The following is a 27,554-nucleotide window of genomic DNA, read 5'->3' on the forward strand; positions in this document are numbered from 1 at the left end:
CTTAGGTAGGTATGGTGACCGTGGCTGAGTTACGAACCTCCCTAAGCTTGTTTTCTCTCTGTAACATGGGGCAGTATTCTCTGCTCTGAATGATCATCGTAAGGGTAAAAGGCGATGTGTGTCATGCACCTCGAGTGTGGACTCAATAAATGAAAGGAACCCAAAAGCTAATACAGAAGAGGGACCGTGACCCAGTAAGAAGGCTCTTGCTTATAATTGGCTGCAGCAGTGATTCTCAAATCTGAGTGGGCATCGGAATCACCTGGAAGGCTTGCTGGGCCCACCCCTCTAGTTTCTGATTCATTTGGTCTGGGGTGGGGCTTGAGAATTTGCATTTCTGAGTTTCCAGGTGATGCTGCTGCTGCCACCGCTGGCCTGGGGACCACACTTTGAGAACCCCTGGGCTACAGGTAACTCACCAATGAGCGTTTAGATGCTGTAGATCTGTTTGCAAGCTGAGTTTTTATGTGGTTAGAGGTACTCTGCTAGAAAATGCTTGGAATGAATGCATTTTACAAATCTGAATTTAGCATCTCAAGGATTTTCCCTCCTGAAGTCCAGGAGTCTTTGTTAAAGAGATTTGAAGAATGAGTCGTGAAAGTAATAGTTGTAAAGAGTCTAACGTTATCAAATTGGCTAATGTGTGTGAAAGTGCTTTTACAAAATGCTGAAAACTGAAAAAAAATTTTTTTAAATACCTTTGTTTTTAAGATTGAACATCATAATAGAGTATAAGATAGTGTAACTGTTAGATTTCTCATCTCAATGTGCTGTTTACCGTATGTATTTTTCTCTTTCTCCTCCAGGCTGCTGACTTGAGTAAACCAATAGATAAAAGGATATACAAAGGAACACAGCCTACTTGTCATGACTTCAACCACCTAACAGCCACAGCAGAAAGTGTCTCTCTCCTAGTGGGCTTTTCCGCAGGCCAAGTCCAGCTTATAGATCCAATCAAAAAAGAAACTAGCAAACTATTTAATGAGGAAGTAAGTAGCACCCTGTCTTAGCCGTTAAGAATCCCTTTAAGAATTTACACATTCTTACCAAGGGCAGTGGGCCTTCGTTTCCACATTGGGCCAAGCCCATTTCTCACTCTTTCAGCCGTCCTACCTAGTGTTACCCTTTCAAATGTGGTGAATTAACTCGTTGAATTCTACCTGTTCTTCCTTGGGATAACGGTTTTATGCGTTTTTTTTATGGAGCGTGCTCAGGTGTCTAGAGCAGGTGCTTTGAAACTCTTTCATAATGGGGGCAGGGATGAAGCTGATACTTGGTGTTTTATCATTTAAATAAGAAAATACAGAACTCCAGACCTTGTTCACATCACCAGAAAATTTCATGCAGATCAAAGAACCTGATAATAATTCCTTAGGCTGCTTAAATTGTAGCCCAGCCTTTTGTGTCTGTGTTTGACACGTGTTTGGCTAACGAGTAGTTTTTTTTCTCTTAAATGTTTGCTGTAAAATCACCTTTGACATAGTTTGAAGTCCTGGCACTTAAAATTGGATCACATGACACAGCTTTTGCCAGTGTTACAGCATGTGCTGGGTTTCTAGTATCTCCAGTTTTGCTCTGGAAGGAGCCGTGTGTTCAGGAACATGTCAGAACTGTTAAACATGGCAGATAGAAGTTGCCAGATAGATTCTGTTTGTTAAAGCTACCGGAGTGGCTTTTTGGCCCCAAGAGTTGCCATTGCAGATTCGATGTTCTTCAGTGTGACTCTCCCGGCAAATGGAAAAGATACAGTGGGCTTGCTGACGTAGAAGCCCCGGGTCCGCTGCGTTAACTTGTCCCCTCAACCCTGATGTGCGAGGGTCAGGTCACCTGGGATCCCTCAGGAAGGACAGGTGGTTTTGCACTGTTGCCTGGTTTTGCTGTCATTAACTTGGAACAGAAGTGCGTTATGGATTCTGGTTTATAAGAAATAATTCTTTGTGGGCAGGAATATTCAATTTGACGCAAAGTTGCAGTTAAAATTCGGATTCTTTTGTAGTTGTCACGGCATGCCGCTGTCCACCCCCGCCGGTCCCCATCCACCGTCTCTGTCTGGCATCGCCAGCGGATTCGGCGAGATCTTGTGAACCACGCCGTCTCCGCTTCTGGTTTCATCTGAGTTGACTGGAGACGGGACTTGCCATATGGACTGACAGAACTATAGAAGAGCAGTATTTACTCCGATTCTCTGTTTTTAAAAGTCTTAAGTAGAAAATGGTTTTATTGACCGACGTATTTTATTAATAGTACCTGGGGAAGTGATCTCTCACTAGCCCAATGGTTTTGTTGTTGTTGTTTTATTTTTTGTTCTGTTTTTTTTTTTGGTGGCCATTGGCGGGGAGCAGCCGGCCTTCTCTGCACGTGCCACCAGAAATTGAATTTGGTTTGTGTCTGGGTGGGGGACACAAGGAGGAGAGATTACATACAGCCACCTAAAGGGCTGTTGGTTAAACGAGGTCGGGGGATGCTCTGGCTGAGGATGGCACAGGATGCCACTGAGAGAACAAGAAGGGCTTGTGTGTCATCACGGGGGAGGTGGGAGGCTCAGGGCCCTGAGGGCATCGGCTGCATCCGTCCCCTGCTCTGGACAGCGGAGGGATCGCAGGCTAGGAAGCAGCTCCTCACACAGCAATCGAAGCCTCAGTTTTCCCCTACTGGTCTTCTGTTTCATGTGAAAAATGGCTGTTGAGAATGCTTGGGCTGTGTGTGCTTAAATGCCAACTTGGCGTTTATAGCTTGAGGCTGAGATTTGATTGGCTTTCACAGTAAGGAAGTTCTTTGGCTGTGCGGATACCATTCTCATCAGGTTTCGGTCAGGATGTGTAAGAGCAGGGTCGTCAGAGGCGTGTCCTCTCAGAGGCCATGGTGTAAGATTTAGAGGTTTGGGGGCGGCTCACGTTTGTCCTCCGCGCCGTCAGTCGGGTAGCTGCTGCCCTTTACAGACAAGGACAATCCAAGAGAAGGTGAGTGAGTTGTCCCAGGCAGGCAGCGAGTTGACGCTAGAGTTGGAACTGCAAATCACTTCCACGAGGGCTCCCTGGTCACACACTGTAAGCCCCACCGCGTGCGGTCGCCAGACAGGCAAACCTTGTGCTCCTAGGAGCTGCCAGTTTAGTGAGGTGGACGGACAGGGTACTGGGACGTGTGCCAAGGGATATGTGTTAACCGTATTCTTTAGCATGTATCAAGTATCCTGAGATAAGGCAAAAGTTAAGTTCGATGGAGGAAGTCTAGAAGACTTCCAGAAGGTGACACTTCTTCTGGGTCTTGAAAGAAGCATAGGAATTGGGAAAGTGTGAGAGAGGCCTTCACAGCTGGAGAAAACAGCTTGGTGTGCCGAGGAGTGCTGGGTGACCAGGAGTGACCAACTCAGCACGAGGGCCTCAGAGAGTCGGAGCCAACAGAGAAATCGGAACCAGATGGTCAAAGTCCTGACACGCCGAGAAATGTGGATCTGACGCTGGAGGCTGTAGGGGTAGCTTCGGGCTTTTAATCAAGGGAGTGCCCGTGTCAAATGTGTCCTTTAGAACGCCTGCCAGCACTCGGGTTGGGTTGGGGAGAATGAGGGTAGCGCGGCCAGCGGGAGGCCGGGACCCGTTCCGGTGCGAGCTGGGGTTTTTGAACTAGAGCAGTGGCCATGTCCCGTCCCATCGGCAGACCTGGGTTGCTTACCACGTGCCCACTCTGGGCCTGCCCTACGGCCACCCCTCACGCACACTTAGGTCAAGTGCTGACGTGTGATGATGTGTGGGGAGGCAGAGGCCTGAGAGAGGCCGGAGGAGGGAGAGGAGCCGGAGACCGCTGTAAATGGGGCGGGGGAGAGCATCTCGGGTGGGAGGTGCTGTGCTCTAGTTACAGAACTGGAGACAGAGCGTCCCCGCGGGAGGCAGGGCAGGTGGGGGCCCTGGTGGAGGAAAGAGACTGGGCACAGGAGAGAGCCGCTCCCAGGGTGCCCGGGGAGGGCGAGACCCCAGGGCTGTGCCACGTAGGCCGGGGCCCAGGTGTGCTCCGGCTGGGGCGCACGAGCCCACGGAGTGAAGCAGGGGCACAGGGCCGGCAGGGGGTGGGGGGCGGGTTGGAAGATTACCGAGGCTGCTGCTTGGAGCCCGACTTCCAAGGCGGGAGCACGGGGAGGGGTCTGGCTGTCATCCATATGCCGGGTAAGCTTGGGAAGGAGCAGGTTTGGGGGAGCGGAGGCCCAGTCTGTATTTAATAAGCTTCAAAGGCCTCTAGCTGTTAGATACGTGGGCCTGGGGCCCAAAACTAGAGGCAGAAATTCGGGAGTTGGGCTTGTAAATAGCCCTCACGTCCCTGAGATTAGATGAAAGTTCTGTGGTGAAGGCGTAGTGAGAGTGAAGAGTGCCAGGGACTGTGTCCTCCCAGACCCTGGCCCCCGTCACGCTGCCTCCAGAGGAGTGCTTTCAGCGGTTGGTGTGTTTCCCTACAACTTGGGGTTGGCCCGGCGGCCGGGAACACGGAGCCTGGAGCCTCACTGTTGACCTCACCTCTCCTCACCGGGAGGACGGGAAGGACAGACCCCCCCTGGAGGTGTGGTGAGGGCAAGATGATTCGCAAAGGGCTCAGAGAGGGAGCCCTTGGTGGGCGCTCAGTAGACTTTGCAGGTAGAGAGGAGTCCCGGGAGCACCTTCCGCCCGGGGTTGGAAGGAGGGGCCTCTTGGGAGGTGAGATACCAGCAGTTTCAAAGGGGAAAAGAGTCCCTTTCCAGGACCACCCAGGCAGAGGATGAGCGTGTGTGCGGCGGAGCAGCTTATCACGCTGGTCCCGCGTGTGGCTCACCAGAGTGTTTCGCGCGGCTGCCCGTTGCACGTACGTGTACTCACGCGCACGCCGCGGTACTGACGATTCCACCTTCGCCTCCTTCCCACAGGTTCCCGGCACACGAAAATATCACACATGTTTGGACGGGTAGATGGATGGATGGAATGGAGTTAGAGTCTAGAAATCCACCCGACATTAAAAGTAGATGAACATTTCTATCTAGGAATCAAGTATATCTTAAAAGGTGATTCCCCCCCCCCCCATTCACTCAAAAAATGAAAAATACTGTAAATGCTTGCTTATCGAGGTGCAGAGAAGACAGGAAGCGTCACCTGTAATTCCCAGCACACATTGTCAACCTCATCGTCTTTGTAGTTTTTATTGTTTTCATGAGGTGAGACTGTTACATTCACACCTTCCATCATCAGAGATGTCCGTGACCGCCTCCTCCCAGTCTGGCCAGTTGATCAGAGAGGTGAGCCCTCCTCCCTTCACCCCGCCAGTGTCCCTGTCCCGCCACAGGGCCCGGCCTCCATACCCGTTCAGCCCAGAAGAGAGGGAGCGCCGTCCTTTTCAGCCACCCTGGGGGAGCGGTGTCTGCAGGTCTGCTTCTCCAGTCTCTCCGCGGCTCCTGGGTTTCTCTTTGTGGCGCTGTGTGTGCGCTATGCCTGTGGGCCTCTGCTGGGCGTACGGGGCACATCCGCTGCGCTCCCAGACCGCGGAGTGTGCCTTCCCTACACAGGCTCCTGGGGAGCAGAGCCCCCCACCCTCCCACCCCGGGAGCATTCAGCCTCTTGTGAAGCACCTGGAAGGGCTGGGGGTTCGCTTTTTACTGCTAGTGGTTATGGTATCACTTTGTGTGTGATGATGAACTCAGACTTGTTTGTCTTTCTAGAAATTCTCATCATTTCAGGGGTGTATCCAGAGAGTAGTAACTTCAGAGGATCTTCAAGTATGTTTTGATTGTCGGGTAAGATGTGTGAGACGTAAAACCCCACCCGTGCTTGTCATCGTGGCTTCTGTCGTTGCTGACACGTAGTGAGACCCTTTTGTCTTCGCTTTGCTCCCTCTCATGCAAGGCGAGGGCCGTCACACTGGGTGGGTCCGTGCTCCTGTGGCCTTTAGGCGCGGTCCAACTGAAGGGCCCACTGGAGGCAAGGCCACGTCTTCTCTCTCGTTGGGACACCCAGCATCCCCGGGAGGGCAGAGCCAGGCCGAGCCTTGCAGCCATCTGTCCACTTCGGGGACAAAAGAGTGGTTGTGGGTATGTTGGTCGCTTTGTTTTTGGTGTTGCTTTTTTTAACCAGAGGAAGGAAATGAGCGCCTCACGATCGATCAGCTCCTTAAAGCTTTCACGTAGATAAAGTGACATCTGATCACCTTTTAGGTGGCTTTGAAGTACCCTTTCCTCATGCTTCCTGAGGGAAGCAGCTCTCCTTAAATGCATTTGCATCAGCAAAGCCCTTAGCCGCCAATTTTCCTTGTGGCTACATTATGGCTTTTCCAGCAGCTGCTGTGGTTTTTGAATCGTTTGCTTTAGTATTTTTGTTATAAATGAGTATCTGCATTCTAAAATTCACACCCATTGCCCCCCAAATAATTTTCTCCTGCTTGTCATGTTGATAGTAGTAGAAAAAAACGAAAAGATAACAAAGTGCTTTTAGCAATGATACCTTATGTGGTTACAGATTGATTTTTATTCGTGCTTCCTTTTAACTAGTTTATCATAGTTAGAAAATCTAGTCTGTTAATGCCATTAGCGATGCTAGTTTTGGTGGTTGAGTTTTACTGGATTCATATCAGAAAAGGGACGGTTTCCTCGGAATTCAGGTGGGGATTGTGCAGGGCTGCTGGCGAACACTGGGGGGAGGTGAGGGTGTGGGAGCCCACTTCTGTGGCACACATAGACAGCCTGTGGATCTGCAGATTTTGTGTTTGGCTTTTTATTGAAGCAGAAATTGGCCTGGAGTGTTCTAGAATTTGACTCTTTAATGGAAACCCAGCGGCCGGTCCAGGTGACCTACCAGAGACTGTCTGAGTCTCCCTGCCGCCTCCCTGCCCTCGGCCCCCTCCCCGAACACCTGCCCCGCTCCATCCTCCCTCTGCTGGTGTGCTGGAATGGGGCTCACACTCTCCTCCACTCTTTTTCCTCCGCCACGTGTCAGTGTCCCCTGGGCTTCTCCTCTGCAGTCTGGATCCTGCCTACTCCTCTCCCTGGTCCCTCAGACTCAGAACTCCCCGTGTTCTCTAAGGAAGCCTCCCTGCTCCTGCTCTGCCTGCCTGCCTGGGCCCTGCTGGAGTCACGGCCTCCTTCCGGGCCTCCCTTCCTGGTGTGTAGATAGAGCCAACCTCAGAGACTTTGTCACATGATGGAGGAACATTGTGGTTCTGCTGAGCTCCTGGCCTGGGGCAGCCACTCAGCACCAGCCCTTTCCTCTCTGATTTCCTGCATTTCTCTGATTTTCCTTCTGCTTTTGTCCTGCAGAAGCGGGTTTTTTGCAGAGCGTCACCCTCTCCTCTTCCTCCGTGCTTGGGGATCCTTCCTTGGGGATCCTGGGATGCCACAGATGCGGCTCTGCCTGTTCTCAGCTGCTTTCCTGGTCTTCCTTGCCCACTGGATGGGGACACTTTGATTTCTCCCAGCATGACCCCAATCCCATCCTTCTTTTTGTGGCCCAGTCGCTCAGGCTCCAAGCCCAGCAGCAGTCATACCCGCTTCTCCCCGTACCTCCTGCTGCCTCCAGCCTAGTCCATTGTTAAACAGCCCATCCTGCCATGCTGCCACCATCCAGTTCAAGACCTTTTTGTCCACACACGGTTGTCACAGCCTCCTAACTGGTTCCTCTCTCCCGCCCCCCCGCCCTCCGTCTTCCATGCTGTACCTTCTGCCAGGGGGTCAGTGGGACAGTTTCTCTTTGTCCCATCGCTTTCCTCTTCAGAAGCCTTCACTTCCTCGCTGTCTTGCAGCCTCACTGTCAGTAGAAACACAGCCACAGAGTCAATCTTCTGTTTTCTAGGAGCACGTTAAATAAGTTAAAAATAGGTGAAATTCGGATTTTGTTTTCTCTGTATAGTCCAAATATTATTTCAACATTAGGCAATATGAAATTACGAATGAGATAGTTTCCATAGTTTTTCAAGTTTTCAGAACCCAGTGTCTATTTTACACACACAGCACATCTCACTTCAGAACACTTCAAGCTCCCAGGGCTTTAAGGTCATGGCCCAAAGCCCCTTAGCCTGAGACTTCACCATCCTGAGCCCTGGTTCCAGTGGCAGACCTCATTCCCTGCAGCTCAGGGCTCCAGCCAAAACAGGTGCCACTCATGTCCCCAGACTGACCCGGACTGCTCCGTCCCGAGCCGCTCTCCATGTGGTCCTTCCTGTCCCAACTGTGCTCAGGAACTCTTCAGAAGGGCCCGGCTTCTACTGAGGGGTTTCCTCCCTGTGCGTGTCCAGATCAGGGCCCCATCGATACTGGAGAATCCAACAGGGTAGTCCCGTTCCTTAGCATGGAGCGCTAAAATTCTTTCCCTTTTTCACTAGACATTTTCAGGAGCGAAAATACACCTTTACGGTGTAGCGACCGGGCTTTGTTCTTTGTATTTGTCGAATAAAACGTTCCAGGTATTTGTTTCTTAATTTGAAAAAAAGGAGTAAAATGCTTTCTCTTCTCTTCCTTTTTTGTTAAACCCAAACCAAATAATAACCAGAGCTGTTTAAATTCAGGGACTCCGCTAGCTAGGCCTAGAGTGTGCCTCCCTCCCCGGCTGTGCGTCCCAGGTGGGTTCGTGTCCTGTTTCTGGGCACCGGCGGGCGTTGGCCCTAGCCTTAGTCGATGCCTGTGGGTGGCACGGGAGACGGCACCCCACCCTGCCCGGTCTGTCCAACCTGCCCTGGTTCCCTTCTTTCCCTCGGATGCCCGGGGCTGGGTTCGCTGCCTGTCCCTGCTCCCAGTCTCCCACTGCACCTGGCAGCCTGCAGCCAGCCCTCACCGCCGGACAGAGTCCCGCCAGGCCCTCCTGCTCCTGCCGGAAATGGAAGTCGCTGTGACCTCCTCCCCATCGGCACCGTGTCTCCTCTCCTTGCTCTGTTTTTCTCCACAGCACTCGGCACCATCAGATCTTGCGGGTCTCACGGTCTTCCCCTCCCACTCGGATGTAAATGCCACACAGGAAGGAATGTCCGTCTGTTTTAATCGGCGCTGTGTCCGTGCCCGGCATGAATGCATTCAGTGAAGAAGAAGAGGGTGGTGAATGAATGAGTGAGTGAACGAGCGAGCGAATGAACGGGTGAGTGGGTGAGTGAATGGGACTGCAGGCAGGGAGGTTACCTGACCTCTGTGCGCCTCTGTCTCCTGGTGGGCAGTCCGGGGAGAACATCGCCTTTCTGTGGGGAAACGGTGCTCTTACATTGCGGATGAAAATACAGGGTTCTGTCCTCCGTGGAAGGCGATTTGGCAGTATCTGTGAAAATCATAGATGTATATACCTTTTGACCCAGCTGTTTTACTGGGGTTCACCCTGCATGTATGCGCATACCCGTGAAAACTGCCATGTATGCGGGGTCATCCACTGCGACACGCACGTCTGTCAGTGCAGCCATATCATTGAATACTCTGCAGCTGTAGGAGGGAACGAGGACGCTGTCCTTTTTCCTTTTTACATTTCTTTAATGTTTATTTTTGAGAGAGACAGAGCATGTGTGGGGGAGGGGCAGAGAGAGAGGGAGACACGGAATCGGAAGCGGGCTCCAGGCTCCCAGCTGTCAGCACGGAGCCCGACGTGAGGCTCAAACCCACAAACCGCGAGATCGTGACCTGAGCTGAAGTTGGACGCTTAACCGACCGAGCCACCCAGGCTCCCCGGAAGCTGTCTTTGTACCAGCACAGACAGATGGACAGACACGGTACTGAGCACATCCACATCGGCCTTGTCCGTGGACGCAGACGCTCTGGAGAAAGAAGCAGGAAGCTTAGTAACAGTGACTTGGGGACAGGTGCTCTGGAACGGAGGAGGGGGACGTGAGTAAGGCTTTCTCCGGCAGACTTTCGTGTGCACTGCGAATGTGTCACCTATTCAAACAAAGCGAAAGCTGAGCTCGCAGGGTAGTTTTGAGGTGAAAGAGCGTGTGTGCAGAGCCCCTTCCTTACCGGTGCCCGGCACGCAGAGGAGATCCTCCAGTGGGAGGTCGGCACCGCGGTCCGGCGTGCCCCAGACCTGGAGGAGACCCGGGGACCGCCCCTCGAGGCCCGTGCTTTCCCCGCGCTTGAGCACGTGACCTGCTAGGGAGCGCCCCTTCCGCCTTCGAGCTGGCGCCGGGGACCTTGGCTTGTCGCGGTCCGCGGTCGCCTGCGCTGCTGGGCCGGACTCGCAGGTGCTGGGGCCCGTGTGTGCCCAGACGCCCGGCGGGCGCAGAGTGGAGGCTCCGCGGTTTGTCCGTCAGCTGCGCCCGCAGGTCTGCTGGCACTCGTCCCCGTGCCCCCTTTCAGTCGGGAATGAAAGCTCTACGTGGGTTCTGTCCTCCCAGGAACCTTTGCTGGAACCATCTCCCTTCACGCCTCACGTTTGTCGGACGGTATTACGAGTTGGAATTCTCACGAATTAGTTTGGTTGTGTCTCTTCAAGCGGCACACGAGATGTTCTCCTGAGCACAGTGCTGGAAGTTTTTAAGTCTGTCCTTAAAAATTTCCACACAGGAGAGAGCGGCAGAGGCGTTGTGCGGGCAGGACCGCCATCTGGCTGTGGTGACGCGTGAGGTGCAGGAACCGAGAGCCGTGGGGTCGGGGGAAGGACGGCGGCCCGCCCGCCCGCCGGCCCGAGTCGGCGCCGCAGCCCCTGCCCGACCGCCTGACCGGGCCGCCACCCCAGGGGCCGAGGGCCACGGCGGCCTGAGGCCTGCCGGGGCAGCCCGGGCCCGGTGGGTACAGCCGGGTCCGGTGGGTGGGGAGGGCCCCGGAGTCACCTCTGGAGCCTCTTGCGGAGAAGCAGTGCAGGCCTAAGGGAGACCCTGCCAGAGTGGTCGCTGGGCTTTCGGGTTGCCCGCGTCGGAGTAGGTCAGGCGCCTTTTGGGGGCGGGTAGGAAGGGAAAGAGGGACGAGAACGTCGGCTGTGTCCCCGAGGCCAGCTTGTGCGTCTGTGTTAATTAAGGGGGCCGGCCGGGCCGTCCTGCGGCTCCCACACCGGGGCAGTAAGCAGCGTCACCTGCCGCTCGGTGGCCCCTGCCCGACCCCCCGGGCCCCGCGTGCTGTGCGGGGCCAGGCCTCCCTCCTCTCCCCTTGTGTGGTCTAGTAATCTGTGGCAGCTTGCAGGGTTCATTCATCTCTTCTGTGAAGACAACAGGTTATTTCACGTTCTGTGATTTTCTGTAAGAGGCTGCGCACGCAGGATGTGCGCGCCAGGCAGATGGCGAGGGAGGGAGGGCGGTTTGCGTCGGCCCTGAGGCTCGGGCTGGGAGTCCCGGCCGCTGGGTGAAGCGGTACGTTCCACTCACCGGGGTCTGCTGGGCTCCCGGGGGGACAGGTGCCGGGAATGTTTGGCAGGAGGAGTGTCTACAAACGTGGGAGTCTTAGGCACTTGTGGATGGTTTCTGGTGATGTGATCGGGGACCGGGCGCCCCGGAGAGGGGCACCGTGAGCCCCGCGGTCAGGTCCGCCAGCCGGGCAGTGCGCGCTTCTTGTGCCTTGGGGTGGTTTTTACTCTGGCCTTTTGTTCTCTGGTTTTAAAGGCCGGACTCCCGATGTGTGCTTTTTAAAGGAACGGCTGGTCAGTGGAGCAGAAATTAGCACGGAGCAGAGCGGCAGTGGGCAGGCACATACTCCTGAACCGATCGTCTGTTTGTTTTTTTAAACACCACCCTGTTCCAGAGAAGATTTGGAGGAAGTACTTATAAAGAGGCACACAGCACAGCGACTGGGAGTGAGGAAGTTTCAGTGAAGCCAGGGCTGAGGTGGAGCCCAGGAAGTGTGCGTTGAAGTCCCGTGTGCTGTTGCCAGCGGCTGCACAGGGACTGCCCACCCTGGAGCGGCCACAGCAGGGGGGCAGGTGTAGTCAGCACATGACTTACATCACCGCCGTAAGACGCAGAGGGGCCAGGAGGCGTAGCGCTCCCCGCTGTGAGGACCGCGAGATTTTCCCGGGGGTCTTCGTAGAGAGGATGCTGTGTGTAGGTGCCAGGAATCACAGATTCAGACGCTCCTAGCCTAAGAAACGAAAGTTGCCCGGGGGCTGGCCCTGTGACCAGTGTGTCCCAGCGCCTGGTACAGTGTGTGGCTCAGAGTAGGCTCTCGACAGTGTGTGTGGAATGACTGACTCCCTCAGCGAAAGCCAGTGGCCTAACGCCCCAGCGCGATTCTAGAGAGTAATTAATTCCACAAGGGGCCCCGATGCTCTTCGCTGGCTTGGCCGACCGCGGGATAGAGAGTGCAGTGCCTGGACGGACTTCCCTTCTCACCGAGAAGCAGACACGTTTCTTGCTGGAAAAGTAGACCGTTAAAGCTGCTCCATTGTGATAACTTGTTCTCCTTTGTCTTCACAGAGACTAATAGACAAGTCACGCGTAACCTGTGTCAAATGGGTTCCCGGTTCGGAAAGCCTTTTCCTAGTAGCCCACGCCAGTGGGAACATGTACTTGTATAATGTGGAGCACACTTGTGGTACCACAGCCCCCCACTACCAGCTTCTGAAGCAGGGCGAGAGCTTTGCCGTGCACACTTGCAAGAGCAAATCCACGAGGAACCCTCTCCTTAAGTGGACGGTGGGCGAGGGGGCCCTCAACGAGTTTGCTTTCTCCCCAGACGGCAAGTTCTTGGCGTGTGTGAGCCAGGACGGGTTCCTGCGGGTGTTCAACTTCGACTCGGTGGAGTTGCACGGCACAATGAAGAGCTACTTCGGGGGCCTGCTGTGTGTGTGCTGGAGCCCGGACGGCAAGTACATCGTGACGGGGGGCGAGGACGACCTGGTGACGGTCTGGTCTTTCGTAGACTGCCGAGTGATAGCTAGAGGCCACGGGCACAAATCCTGGGTCAGTGTTGTGGCGTTTGACCCCTATACCACTAGCGTGGAAGAGAGCGACCCCATGGAGTTTAGTGGCAGCGACGAGGACTTCCAGGACCTCCTCCATTTCGGCAGAGATCGAGCCAATAGCACGCAGTCCAGGCTGTCGAAACGGAACTCGGCCGAGAGCCGCCCCGTCAGCGTCACGTACCGGTTCGGCTCCGTGGGCCAGGACACGCAGCTCTGCCTCTGGGACCTCACGGAAGACATCCTTTTCCCCCACCAGCCGCTCTCGAGAGCAAGGACACACACAAATGTCATGAACGCCACGAGCCCTCCCGCCGGCAGCACTGGGAACAGCGTCACGACGCCCGGCAACTCCGCGCCCCCGCCCCTGCCCCGCTCCAACAGCCTCCCGCATTCCACCGTCTCCAGCGCCGGCAGCAAGAGCAGCGTGGCCGACGGGGCCATCGCTTCTGGGGTCAGCAAATTCGCGACACTCTCCCTGCACGACCGGAAGGACAGGCACCACGAGAAAGACCACAAGCGAAACCATAGCATGGGACACATTTCCAGCAAGAGCAGCGACAAACTGAACCTGGTTACTAAAACCAAAACGGACCCCGCTAAAACCCTGGGGACGCCCCTGTGTCCTCGGATGGAAGACGTTCCCTTGTTAGAGCCGCTCATCTGTAAAAAGATAGCACACGAAAGACTGACTGTGTTAATTTTTCTTGAAGACTGTCTAGTCACTGCTTGTCAGGAGGGATTTATTTGCACATGGGGAAGGCCTGGTAAAGTGGTAAGTTTTAATCCTTAATGCTGCACCAGATCTAGAACTCGAATAGGTAGTGATTTTTTTCTTGCGGGAGGGTGGGGTGTACAATGAATGTGAATGGCACTTCGTACTCTTAATGTAAATCTAAATGCATCAGAGCCATAATTTTGGATACTGCATGCCATGTAATTCTGAATCATTTGATAATTCAACTTAGAACGTTTAAAAAAATATAATCAAACTAATTGCCAGCCAAGTCAGTCACCCTCCTGGGAATATATAGAGTCCCAAGGTTAGCGTTCCTGTATTAGACGACTTCGATTTTAGGAAAATCATGACCGTGTGGGGAACAATGACTTTCAATGCTAAAATTAAAATTTCTGCTTTAACTGGAATATTTTTGCTTAACTACTCAATTAGAATGTTGTACACCTGATCGGAGTGTGTGTTCAGTATGGGCGGCCATTAATTGTCATTTATAGGCCAGTTTTTATCTTAATCATAAAATGTTTAGGAATCTATGAAATTTAACTTTAGGAACAAAGCATTCAGCAGGGTTGATTGATATTATTTTTACATTGTTCTGGCAATCCACAGAAAGAGAAGAGCCTTAATTTTTAAAACCCATTTTAGTCATTTTATGACAATTAAAATTGTTTATTAATAAACATCTTTTTTCAAAGAAGCAGTTTGTAGCACTTTGATTGAGAATCTGTGCACTAAACAAAACCCCACACTCCTCCGAGCCTGGCTGTCCCGGGGACCGTGGGCCGAGGGCGCCCCAGCAGTGGTCACAAATGCCTGTTGCCACAGAAGCCGAGACCCTTCACGTTGGATGCATTTTGCTTATGTTTTTTTTTCCAACAAGGGAAAGGCGGTTTTGGTTTCTTTTGTGGTTTTTGTTTTGTTTTGTTTTGTTTTTTTGTTTTCTCGTGTGTGTGTGGGTTTTGTTGTCGTTGTTGTTTGACGATGTTTTTTGGTCAAAAAGGCACGACCCTGGCCCAGGACAGACTCCGCAGCCCCGTTTTGTGAAGATTCCAGGCACTTCCAGAGGGGGCGCTGGTCTGGGTTTTGTTTTCCCGCCCAGAGTGCAGGTTGCCCCCTTCTCTTCTTACTGGACGGCTGTCGTGGCTCCGCTTGGGCTCTGTCCTCAGTGGCTTCCTTCCGGAGGGCCTCACCCCTGGCCCTGGTGGCCTCGTGGCTGCTCGGGAGCCGAGGGAGCGGCCGTGGGCGCTTCCCTCCGGGGGACCCCGAGCTGCTTCTGCCCGGGCGCTGCAGTCTCGGGTTCTCACGCCCGTGGTCCCGATCACGTGTGCGAGGAGTTGCAAGTTCCAGTTTCACCTGGAGGACCTGGTTCTTTGAGCTGCCTGTCTTAGGTTCAAGATGGCGGTTATCTCGTTTGTTAACTTACTTTGGTCGTTTCGGTTTGTTTTCTGTGTTGCACACCTTTGTGATGAAGCCTAGAGATGCTGCTGCTCGTTGACACCGGTTTGAGTAGTGGCTGCGATTCAGCGAAGCAGACACCGGGGGTGCTTTCCTGTCTCTGCAGCGCCCAGCTCTGGTGCCGGAGCAGCGGCTCTGTGTGCTCCTCCCGCAGCCCGTCCCCACCTTCCCCGGGCCCCCGCTTCCCGGGCCTGCTTGCCTCCCCCCCGCGCCTCCCGCTGGGGCCATCCGCTCTACCCACCCTGCCCCTTGAATGCGAGGGGTTTCTGTTACCAGTGGCAGTGCTCTGCCCCGCGAGAAGCCTGCTGGCCGGCCGGGGGCATCTCGCCCCTGCCGTTTGTGCGTCGTGTCCCCGGGTATATGTTCGTGTCCCGTTGGCTTGTAAGATACGGTCCTCTGTTCCTAAATGTTAACTGACCTAAGGTTAGCAAAGTCAGCCGGCCTTGGGGACGGTTTCAAGTTCGGAAGCGAAATCAGGCTGTCGGATGGAGAGATTCGTAGCCAGCACTTCAGGTGTGGTTTTACATCGTTCTGGAGGTTTCATTTCAAATGCTTCTGAGGCATTGAGTGAGTATGCAGTTTCAAAATTCAGGACTTGTATTTGGCCCAGGTAACGAGTGGCTGGTCCCAGGTAAGTAGCCTTCGTGGGGAAGCTTATGCTGACCTGGTTCTGAGGGCATCGCTCCAAAGCCGTGATGGGTGCGCTTTCTGGGGACCGGGCACTCTCTGATCCCTTTCACCCCCTGGCACCCTTAGCTGCACGGGCTGAGGTAAGGGAGGGACGGCTCGGGGGGCCCTGCTGGGCGACCCAGGCGGAGTCTGTCGGTGGGAGTTGGGGGCAGGAGAGGCAAGAGGAGAGTATGGTTTCCTTAAAATCAGGCCTCAACATGTGCTCATAGGAGCCCGTGGTGTTTCTCTCCCCAACCCCCTCCCCCCACCCAGTGTTAAAGACCATGGTCCTGTCACAGTTTGGGATTTGGGGCTTGGTCACAATCTTGTTCTTCCAGTTCCTGGGGTCCCCTCTCCGGGGACTTGCTGGATGTCAGGAGCTGGGGAGCGCCGCGTGGCCCGCTCTTGTGACACCCACCCCCTTTCCTGCAATCCGGAGGAGCAGGAGTAGAGCTGCTGGCCGCTGGCGGAGGGGGCGCTTGGAGGGGCGGGCCTCCCTTAGACTGGCTTCCCACGATGACTCCTGCAGCTGTGGGGTGCGGGGAGGGGGGCCCCCGGGGTCCTGATCTCAGGTGTGTAGGGCCCAGGGCCAAGCTGCTTCCACGGTGGCCCTGGGGTGATTTTGTAGTTTCCGCACCAAACTTGGAGCTTCCTCACTGAAACTATTTCAGGTGTTTTTGCTTAAACATTATCCTGAGCAAGAATATCTTTTCTCACCCAACTTCTGGAATAGAACAGCCTTTGGCAAGAGGAGGCCGTTACTGCTTGGCCAGCACAGCTTTCCTATCGTGCGTGGTCCTTGCTGCCTGCCCTGCCCCGGCTCGCCTCTCTCCAGCCTGCCGTGCTGTGGCTTCCGAGCCCCCCCGGCCACCCCAGCCCTTCTCTGAGATCCTCCCTTACTCAGGGGCAGGGGGGTTAAAATCCCTTCGAGGGCTGGAGAGAGAAGCCTTTGGAAAACGCTGCCTTCTTCTAAAAGCAGATGTGTCAGAGGCAGTGGGCAGACTCCGGAAAAACAATCAGTAACTTTGGGTTCTACATTCACTTAAATAGTGGTAAAGAATCCTAATTTTGTCTCGTGTGCTGATTGAAGCTTCTAGCGTTTTTGAAATGTTCTGTGCGCCATTGCCTGGAACTGAGCGTCCGCGCCTCTGACGGGAAAGGGGAGAGCGAAGCGCCTCGAGGCTCCACCTGTCTGCGGGCCTGCACACACGTCCCGGGGGACCCGAGTCCCAGCTGGCGGGTAGCCGGGCAGCCGTACCCCTGGTTCCTCCACTGAATCGTTAAGACCCTCGTCAGATACTGAGTTTGTGCAGAAATCGGTGGAGCTGCTCGGTCAGACGTCTGCACCGCGTACGGGGCTCCCCTCTCGCCTTGGGAGGGAGACGTTCGGTTCTTTGTTGGGGAAGCTCAGAGGGTGAGGGGGGAAAGCCTAAGGGTCAGGGAGGGCCGGGGAGGGAACCCGAGAAAGACCTAGCAGCAGAGTTCCCCGGGCTCTTCCGGGAGAGAGGCGCGGAACGCAGCGTCCCGCTCTGCGCCCGAGGGCTCGGCACGGCCCCGCCCCTCCTGGCCTCTGAGCCACTGTCCCGTCGTGTGGGCTGCGCCCACTGTCGGGGTGTCCTCCCTCAGCAGGGAGCCTCCACGTGCGTGTGGTGGGCTTGATAAGTAACCTGGCAGCGTCAGCCGTCCCGGGGGCACATCAGGGACCGATTGGCGAGGCCCCCCGTCAGCACGCCTGTCGCACTGGGCTGCTTGGGACTGTCATGTGTTCGGGTCGTCAGGGGGCTCAGCGCCGTGAGCCCGGTGATGGCCCGCGAGCGCCGATGGCAGGCTGGAGAATGGGGTCCAGGGCTTGCGTTGAAAAGCACTTGGGTTCAGAGCCCAGGTTCTGAGCCGTAAGAAAATGCACCCTCCCCCGACCCTGTGGAGGGGACAGTCCCCCTGGTACCTCGGTCACACTCCAGCTGCTGCCTCTCAAAGGGTAAAGGAAGAATTTCCTGCGTTTTTTATTTCTGTATACCTAAGTTTATAAGGACTGCTGTGTTAGGTGGCATCGTATAAAATTGTATGATTATTTACGTTTAATGAAAATCAGAAGTGAAATTTGTGTCCTTTGTTACGTTTTCATCTAACTTCTTGACAAATAAATTTGATGAAGAGGCTTCCTAACATGACATGCTGGTAAGTTAAGTTCTTAACTGTTACAGTAATTAATGAGGCTTTCATGGCAGTATTGGTGATTTCTCATGTTAAGAAAACGGTGTTTGTGTGGCACTGTCTTGGGTCTTAGCTGTTCCCTCGTCCCCGTCGCGGCCGGGGCCTCCCCGCCCACGCGTGTCCCCAGGCGCTCGGGGGCCCTCTGTCCGTAAACGCGTGCCAACACCGGACGCGTGGACAGTTTCCAGTGGTCACTTCCACAGCAAGGCTGTGCGGCAGTCCCAGCTGGCCGGAGAAGGAAGTTTCTCGGTGCTTGTTCATGTCGAGAGCTCCAACAGCCACGGGAGTTCCCACACTTCCGCCCAGTTCCGCGTCTTCGTGACTGGAGACTCACTGCTCCGAGCAGCAGAGGTGCCGACGGACTCCTCGGCTGCGCCGGGTGAAGGTTCTCGGCGACGGCGCGGACGCGCGAGGGGGCGGCCTGGGCCGCCAGCGGCTCGGCGTCGGGCGTCCCGTTGGGTCCCCTGGCCAGTAGCTGGGGGCACCGAGGCGGGCCGGCTCCTGGAGGAGCTCCTGTCCCAGGCTGTCCTCGTCTTCCTCCTCGTCTCACATGGCCCGCCTGAGGCCTCGTGGCCGCCGTGGAGCCGTCCTTCCGGAGACGCCCGGCCCACGTGGGGTGGGAAGAGTCAGCGGTTCGCCTCGTCCTGCAGGGAGGTGTCCTCCCCCTGCCCCGGGCCCCCCAGCTGCACCCCGGCCTCCCTGGCCCTGAGCCCCTCGAGGCCGGACTCCAGCCTGGATCTGCAAGGGCCCCGGAGGCTGTGGGAGGTCACCTGCTCGGGCCCCGGGGCTGCTCCTTGACAGGAGACGTTCGGGCCCGGAGCTCCCTCCGGGCTGCCTCTCCGCGTGCTCCGGGGGCTGGACCCCGAACCCTCTGACGGTGCCGTCCTCCCGAGCGCCCGGCGCGAAGTGTCGTGCACTTCGCCTCTCACGCTAAGCTGCCAGCGCAGACGAGCCTGTCGCTCGTCCGCCCTCACAGCGGCCGACCTGATCTCCCGACAGCAACAGCATGTTTTTCCCTTAGCGGGGAGTAGCTTTTCGGCCCTAAACGCTGCGAGGTTGACAGCAAGTTGAGAAAGACACACACGACATTTTAATCTTTTAAAAATAGTCTGTGCCTTGAAAAAATACTCCATCCTCCTGTGTGTCTGCCTGTGGGAAGAAACCGTTGATTGTGGACCCGTGGTCTCCTGCAAGGGACAGAGCCTCTGGAGGCGCCCGGTCCCCTCCCCTCCTTGAGTGCTGGTGGCCTCCAGACCAGCATCTCGCTCTGGGTGGGGGCCAGGGTGGCTGAGACCCTCTTGAAGCGACTCCAGCCAGAGGCGCTTTTAGGGTACACAAGAGCGCCCCCTCCTCGTGCCATAGGAAGGGGGTGCTTTTCCCCCAGGCAGAGTTCTGAGCTGCCCCAACATGCTTGTGCCCCAAGAAAGCCTTTTGCCCGGATGTCTGAAAAGAGCATCATTTTCTCCGGGTGAGTTTCTCTTGAGGCATCAGGCCGAGTGGTCTCCCTGGGGGAAATTGTCACCCCCGATGTGACCTGTCGTTGGGCAGGTCAAGGCTACCACAGGGACAGGGTCTGTTTACTGCCCAGCAGGAGCTAAGGCCCCAGGCCCAAAGTGAGCAGTGGGTCGGGGGCCACGAGGGGCCCTGGGGGGGGGGGGGTCACCCTCGCGGGGAACCAGGGCTGTGCTGTGCCCACCCCTGACCCTGGCCGTGCGGTCTGGGGCTTCGGCTCCACCAGGCTTCCACGGGCTCTTCATGCAGCGCTTGGGTCATGCGAGTCGTGAGGGTCTCGTGGAGGGTCAGGCAAGAGGGGTGTGTGGCTCGGGCGTTCTGGAAGAAGTTAGCCTGCTGAGATTTCTCACTGTGCCCGTGCCATCTGTAAAAGGACATCAATTTACAAATGGCATCTGCCTCTTAGTCTCTGTGTGACCAAGAGCTGGAGTATCTCCTCGCTTAATTTTCGAGTGAGATCTCTAGCAGCAATAAAACGGCAAGTCTGGTGACGGCGGGACGGCCTAGTAAATATTAGACTCCGGATTGTCACTATTCCGGTAACCGCTTCCTTCCTGGGGCCCGATAGGGTGTTAGGCAGATTCTCGGGGTCTGGGCCAGGGCAGACTTGCCGTTCGTGAAACTGGTCCCCACACCGCTGAGGACACCGACACGGCAAGGTCGTCGGGCAGGCCAGACGGGCACGGCTGTCTCTAAACCGGGCCTGGTCTTTGCTGTCCCCTCCCCGTGAAAATAACCAGTGAGGACGCAGTGAAGTGCAAGCCGGCCTCGGGAGCAGGCAGACCAGGCGGCAGGGCCACTGTGCGTCTGCCACGGATGGCGGGTCCAGGGACCCCCCCCCCCCCCCCGCCGGGATGCGCCCCAAACTGTTCTTAAGTGACGATGGCAGCTGGCCTCCCTCCTGAGTGGTCTGGTCTCTGTTGGGGGCCTGTGTGTGTTCTCCATCTTTCTCTTTGTCCCCCAGTAACCTTTAAACTAAAGCACGGCGTCCAGAGAGAAGGTGAGCTTGACGTTGAATTTCTGTTTGAGCGGCAGTCTTTCCCCGGTGCCTCTGCTGTCCATCACGGCAAAGCGAGTTCCATCTGTAGGAGGCGAACGGGTGCGGGTCTGCGTCCCACTGACCTCCCGCTGCCGGTGGCGAGACCCGGCCCTCGCCCGCTGCCTGTGTCAGACGCGCCCTCGCACCCTCCGAGGAACGTCACGGACCCTCACCCGCACACCAGAAGCACCTGCACCCCGGGGTTCGGGGCTCCCTGGGCGGGGCCCGGGTGGCCCGCCGGTGGTCCTGCTTCCGCCTTTCTGTCCCTTCTCCCTTTGCTCTGGTTGAGGGCTCCAGGGAGCCCTCGGGTCTGTCACCCACAGCCGGGCCTGGCATCCCGGACTGCTCGCCAGCTCGGTACCCGAGGGGCGGCACCCTGGGGGTGGGTCCCTGGTGCGCACTGCTGCACCGTGTCCATTATTAAAGATTCATTCACCGGGGTTGACATCGGAAGGGCTCATAACCCTGGTATCCGGACCCTGCCGCTCCCTGGACATGTGGCAGTAGAGGGTTGTTGTGAGGAGGGGTGGCGTTGGGGTGGTCGCTCGCTTAGCTAACCTTCACGGTCTGTTTCGAGCCTGGGCCTCACGGACCGCGGGGCCGCAGGGGGTCGTTCCTGTGGGGTTGAGGCTTCAGCCAACGGAAGCCGGAGAATGAGTGTGTGTGTGTATGTGTGTGTATGTGTGTGTGTGCGTGTGTCACCTAGGAGGAGAGGAGAGCGGGCCTCCCTGCCGGGCCCCAAGGACGAGGCGGCATCTCGGGGGAGAGGAGATGGTCAGCCAGTGGAGGCGCCGTGTCCCTGCTGACTTCAGGCCCAGGAAGCTGGGGCCCCCGGCCACCTCCGTGCCTTAGCACCCGCCCTCCACGGGAACTGCACACCCACAACTAGAGAGAGGCTAAGGCGTGGGGCGGGCGGTGGAGGGGGTGGCGTTGGGCGGCCAGGCCCGCGCTCGGCACCACAGCCTGTCGTCGAGGGCCACCTGTGGCCACAGAGCACCAGGAACGGGGCCGGGCCGAACGGAGATGTGCTACAGCGCCCGCCTCAAAGGCTTTGTGGGAGAAAATAACGTCAAGTCCGTCATTCGTAATTTTTAAATTGATTCTGTGTTGAAATAACATGGGATATATTAGGTTAAATATATAGTTTCACCTTTTTCTCACTTGTTAAATGTGCTACTAGAATTTTAAATTTCACACGTGGCTTGCCTTGACCTTGTGTTGGACCAGGCCGGTCTAGAGATAACACCTTCCCTAATGTGTGTGTGTGGGGGGGGGGGAGGGGCCTTTCTCAGAGTGTCCTTGGTATTTAAATAAGTGCAACCACCGCTGAGCAGGGTGTGTGGCTCTGTCCCCAGACCGGATCGTGGTTCTCCCATTGGCGGGAGGAGCGGAGTACTTTTCTCTGGTTTGGAGAGAAAAGCGAGGTCTTTATTTTGTAGACTTGACAAGCTGTCCAGGACACCCCGTAGCTCCCGGAAACCACTCTGTTAGTCGGAATCACCTGACACCTTGACGAGGGAGGCGGCGCATCCTTGTGTTAAAGGTTTCCTCACGTCGCCACCGAGAGGGCGTCGGGCCTTGCCGGCCTCCCCGCCGCTCCGTGGAGGCTGGGAGGCGGCCCCGGTCAGCGGCGGCCCGAGGTCGGGTGTGCTGAGCCGTCTGTCCCGCGGCCCCTTGATGGGCGTGAGTGGGAAACACGGGGGGCGCATCAGACCAGGCTGTGCTCCCGGACACCCTGCGTGGGGCTCAGTTGTCACACCCTGTTGGCCCTTGGCTTCCTGATCGTGTCCAGAGTCACGGGGGGGGGGGGGGGGGCAGTCTGAAGAAACGAGGCGTGAGCGGGGGGGGGGGGGGGGGGGCAGCGACTTGCCCGGCTTCCCTCCGGCCAGGTGTGGGCGCAGCCCCGGGGTGTCCGCACAAGTGCAGTGGGTGGAAACACAGCTGCGGTTGTGTGGAGGTCAAGGCTCGTCGTGGGTCCACGAGTCACGGACGGAAGCATTTTGGGGGACAGCGTAAGCGTGTGTTCACAGAGCCGAAAAGCCGTAGCTTCAGCGTTGCCCTCTTGTGACCTGAAACTTCTCCGCGACGGTCGCCCGCCAGCCCGTGACGGAACTCCGCGATGAGCACACACGCGCACCCACGCCCACGGTTAGCTCTCGGCCGCGGCCCCGCTCACACGTGGAGTCCAGAGGCCTCCCGCCTGCGGGGAGGGGCCGCCCCGTGGCACACACACCACCTCCTGCACCCTGTTCCCCGAGCCGCCACAGCGCGGGTGTGGGCCGCCTTCTGGGCCTCCCCACCCGTGGCCCAGATCCTTCTCTGTCCACCGGCCGAGTCCACGCTGGTGCTAAAGCCGGGGATGGGGGGGCGGCACCACCGTCGCACCCCAACCAGAGGGCGCCGACCGGCTCGCGGGGCCGGGTGTGCAGGTGGGGTGGCCGTGGCCGTGGGCGCCAACGGGGACCTCTCCTGGGGACCTCGCCGTGGCCGTGAGCCGCGGCCTCTGGGGAGGGTGGCGTCCGGCCGCCCCTCGCCTTCGGGCCCACGACGTGCCGGGGACCCCGGGCCAGCCCTGCCCACCGGAGGACAGCCAGGCAGGGGCCGGGTTCAGTGGCTCCTGATTAGTTAGGAATGTCACACAATGACATGAATGACAATGAAGTAGAGGACAGAGGACACTGGCCGACAGGCCGACAGGGTAACTCTGGTCACGCGAGCCGGCTGGCGAAGGAGGAGTGTGGCTTTCTTGGCTGCCCCGTGTTTTGCTGGATTAATGTAAACTGCTTTGTTTGCAGGGCTTATTGTCATCCCAAAACCAGGCCAGCTCTCCAGGTGGAACTGTAGTATAGTGACCCACGCGGTCCTGAGGGAGCGACGGACGGAGGCGGGAGCCCCGGGCGCGGACACTCGCGGAGGCAGCTGTCACCCGGAGTCGTGGGAAGACCCTCGGGGCCCGCTCGAAACCGCCTTCTCTGCCACTCACCCAAAGAAGCCGTTGCCATTTTTAAATCGTTCTTGTGGGGCTGCAGTAAAAAATAAGAAATGGGATTTTCTTGCTTTTTACTCAAAAGTTCAATGTAATTAAAATCTCATATATATATGTGTGTGTGTGTGTGTATCCATACATATATATATATATATATATAGTATATACATACATACATAGTGTAAAATGTTTCTTGGACAAGAAATCCCCTTAAACTCAACTCTTACAAATAGCACTTCACTCTGGTTTTGCACTGATGTCTTTATACTTAGGTGGTCAGAAGGCAACCCGGAGGGCACTCGTGAAAGTTGTCACCTTCTGACGGGAATCTGCCATTCAGGACGGTGGATGCTGCGATCTGAGATCTTCACGAGTCGTTTGCACTTAAAATAGTTCACTGCTGTTAGGAAATGACTTTAAATATGGGTCTCACGGACTCACGGCCCTCCAGGGTGTATAGATGCTTTTTAATCTTAACATTTATTTTAATACTGTTGTTTCCAGTGTAGTCTGGCTCTGTATTATATGTACAAATAATGGAATTCTGCTTCTGGGGGACGTGGTTACTTCACCAGTAATTTTCATCAATTTAAGAGCGATATTTCTAATTCATGAAAAAAATATTAATATTAAAACTACCTTGAATACACCATTTGTTTATCTTTTGTCAAGTCGGCTCCATTTTTAATGTAACCTTTTGTTCAATTAAAGTTTGGTATAAAATTACCCCTTTTTCCACCACGTTCCCGGAAGCCCTCCCTCTCTGCTGGCGGTGCCCCGGCCAGGACGGGCCGCTCGAGCGAGCGCGGCTCAGCTGGAGAGTTCCGCGGCCCCGTCTTCAGGCTCACTGTCACGGCCGTCGTGGGTGCCTGCGCATGTGTGGATGGGCTCCGGCGAATCGTTCTTTCCTTCCTGCTCTAAGGCCCGGCTGTTGTCATTGGAAGCCCGTGAGCGCTCGTCCGTCCGTCGGCCTCTGGGGAGCGTGGAGGGCTCCGTTCTCCGCGGGGACTGAGGGCCCCGGGACCGTGCGGGATTTGTGTTTGGTGGAAACCGGCTCAGGAACGGCTCTGCGCGGAGGTCGCGCCACAAGCACTCGTCGACTCCACAGGCGAGAGAACTGCGGTGAAGTGCAGCGGCCAGGCAGAACATTCTCAGCTTTAAAAAGCCGTACGCAGCTGCACCCCCTGAAGGCATTTTTATTTGGTGTGGCCGTAAACCAGGAGCGTGTGACTCGCCTCTCTCTAAGCGAGCACATTAGTCTGGGGCACTGCCCACACGACTTAGGGAGAAAAGCGAGCGTACGCCCTTCGAGACGTGCACTCTGTTTTCATCGTTTCTGCAAGCGCAGCGACAGGACCGATGCTTCACCCCAGGCCGTGGCTGCTTCTCAGAGGAGAGGCCCGGTACAGCTGCTCACGGAGCCTCTGGGTCCCAGGGACGTGCACTTTGGGGAAGGTGAACACCAGGAAGCACGGACACCCTGTTGTTTTAAGTGAGACAATCGATTTATGTATCCTGTACATCCGGTATGACCTGCGCATTAAAACAGCACGTCCCAGAGAGTTGGCGTCTGTCCTCTTGGTCAAAGCGCTGGTTTCCAGGCGCTGTCGGTGACGCACAGAACCCCAGCCCTGCAGGTCCAGAGACGCACGAGGCCCACGGACTGCCGCAGGGTCACCAAGGGCCGTCTTGGAAAATGAAGTCCAGAGTTCCTCTTGTGACCCCCCCCCCGCCCCGGGGTCGTCTCCTCTTCCTGTGAAGGGACAGGTGGAGGCCTGGCTGGGCCCAGGACAACTGTTAAAATTCGGGCACGGTCAGAGGGCCTGGCCGTGCTGCCTGGCTTTCACCGGCCCCACGGGTCACGGCCCTCCAAGTGGGCAGGCCTTGCTCGGTCCACCGTCTGTGGTCACCCTTCGGTCGGGCTCTGGAGTCAACGGCCAGCCGTGTCCCAACGTCGGCTCCCGGCCCCGTGGTCCAAGCTGGCTTCCAAAACCGGACTGCCTTGTGACTGCCACACGCTGGCACCGCCACCAGGGACGTGCAGCCTGCAGCGGGCCCTGGACACGTGGCACTCGGGCCAGACTCCGGCCCGTCACGCTCTCACACGCCAGGGAAGGAGGCGGGCTGGGCGTAGGCCTGGCCGGCCTGATCCGCTTTGTACTTGCTTTCCCTTCTTGCCTCGAGCTTTCCGACGCTTCTGGAGCTGGTGAGCGCACTCTCCGAGTGTGGGGACCGGTCTCAGGGAAGCTGAGGGGAGGAAGGCGTTCCAGGGAGACTCTAGCTCAGCCCTCGGCCCTGCAGCGAGCTTGCGGGCCGGCCACGTGGCCCGGCCGGAGGAAACGGCGCACGCCCAGGGGTGTCCCCAGCAGCGGGGGCAGCAGAGCCCAGGTCGCTTCGGTGGCATCGCCTCTGCTTTTGCTCCTCCACAAGCAGGACTGTGCCGCTCAGGGCTGTCAGAATCGGAACCCTTGGACCGGCACGGCTGGCCGCACCTCGGCTGTGTGTGCCCGCGCCCCAGGGGTCCCCTCTCGGGCTGGGAGCGGGTGAGCCAGGTGGACGGGGTGCTGGGGCAGGACTTCCACCCCACTTCCCTCCTGGGGCCCCGCGGCGACAACTCCTGTGCCCGGGAGCCCTTTAATAGCGTTGCCTGCAAAGGCTCAGGCGGCCTCCCTCAGCGCCTGCCCAGTCGCGAGTGAGCGGAGGCGGACGCGGCCTCCCATGCCCACCGCTGGGCCGAGAGCGGGCCGCTGCGTGCGGGCACCCAGGGGGTGCGGGACGCCCCAGCGCGGCCGGCAGCACCTTCCCGTGCTCTGCATCTGCGGGACGGGGGAGTCGCTCTGGCGCGGGGCTGGGCCAGCCGTGGCCACCCTGGGGCCTGGTGTGGCTGCTTCACGGCACTTTTATTCCGGAGACCAACGTTGAGCCAAAAGAGCTTCATTTGGTGGACAGGTCACACCCCACAGGGGCCTGGCCCGAGAGGCCCTCCGTGGGGAGGGGCAAGTTTGCTTTCTCAGAAAGTCATGCGGGAGAACGTTAAAGATTTTCCCCTCAAATTTTACACCCTTAAAGGGGGTAAGTTTTCCTTACTCTGGAGGACTGCCGTGGAGCCAGTCCTCGAGGACAGGAGCCCGTCCCTGCTGAGCCGCTGGCCCTTGGGGGCCTGGTTCCCCGGCGCCTCCCGCCTGGGCTCACCCACAGCGGGGCCCTCTGCGATCCCGGCTCCCGCTCCCGTCTCCCCGGCCTCCCTGCCTCAGCTCCCTCGGGCCTCGGACCTCCCGGATCCTCCCGCAGAGGCAGAACGGTGCCCTGCCCGCCCGCACAGCAGGGCATCGGACAGCCCGCCAGGGTGTTAAATGGGGTCAAAGGAAGCTCTTTTCAACCCCTCGCCATGTGCACCCAGCTCTCAACATCCCCCAAGTCTTGTTTCTGGTCTTGACTCTGCCCTTCCTGGGCGCCTCTGCCCCCCTTCGGCCCGCACCCCCCCTGCCTCGCACACCCGCCCCTCCCGCGGCTGCCGCGTCCACCTGCCGACTGTCCTGTGAGGCCGGGCCCTGCTCCACCACCTGTGACTCGGGTCCAGAGGCGGCGGCCACCGGAGAGGACGTGACCAAGAGGTTTGACCGCGTGGTGACTAAACTCCCAGCCCCCCAAGTGACAGGGCTGGTCACCGTGCCCAGCAGGGGGCGGCAGGGCCTCCGTCGTCAAGGCCGGCTGGCCCTGCGCTAGCCTGGGCTGAGCCGGTGACGCAGCTCCAGGGTCCCCACTCCCCACTCTACCTCCCTGACGATGACCAGCCTGTCACAGACTTGTCTCAAAAGAGGGAACAAGAAGACTGAAACTAACCTGGGAAATTTGCTCTTTTTTTTTTTTTTAACGTCGTAAGTCTGTGGGGACGAAGAAAGAAGGCATCGTTCCCACAGGGGAGCAGCGCGCTCTACTCACGGGAGGAAGCCGTGAAGCCTGCGCCGACGAGCCTCCTGCTGGGCGGCCTCCCTGCCTCGGCACCCAGGCCAGGCCTGCGTTTACTCCTTACGGGCTTTTCAAGCGCAACAAAATTAAGCCGTACCGGTCTTGCCAACAAAATAAATTCCCCAAATATGCTCACAAAACCTAAAGCAGAGAGACAGCTGGTCAGGACACGTG

At 57.1% G+C, this 27,554-nt stretch overlaps 1 protein-coding gene across 18 annotated transcripts in view; it reads left to right on the plus strand.

Moving 5' to 3' along the window:
- WDR20 (WD repeat domain 20) overlaps positions 1–24,098 on the plus strand; it is a 66,078-nt gene extending 41,980 nt beyond the window's left edge. For 2 of the 18 annotated variants that reach the window (XM_047864161.1, XM_047864163.1), the window contains exons 2-4: positions 807–989; positions 12,313–13,572; positions 23,221–23,525. In XM_047864161.1, the coding sequence (XP_047720117.1) occupies positions 807–989; positions 12,313–13,572; positions 23,221–23,274 (1,497 nt within the window). In that variant the 3' untranslated portion in view covers positions 23,275–23,525. The other 16 variants (XR_007153305.1, XM_047864170.1, XR_007153304.1 and 13 more) reach the window with 16 other exon arrangements.
- Positions 24,099–27,554: the final 3,456 nt, after the last annotated feature.

The sequence above is a fragment of the Prionailurus viverrinus genome, chromosome B3, assembly GCF_022837055.1.
Source record: "Prionailurus viverrinus isolate Anna chromosome B3, UM_Priviv_1.0, whole genome shotgun sequence".
Classification (NCBI taxonomy): Eukaryota; Metazoa; Chordata; class Mammalia; order Carnivora; family Felidae; genus Prionailurus; species Prionailurus viverrinus.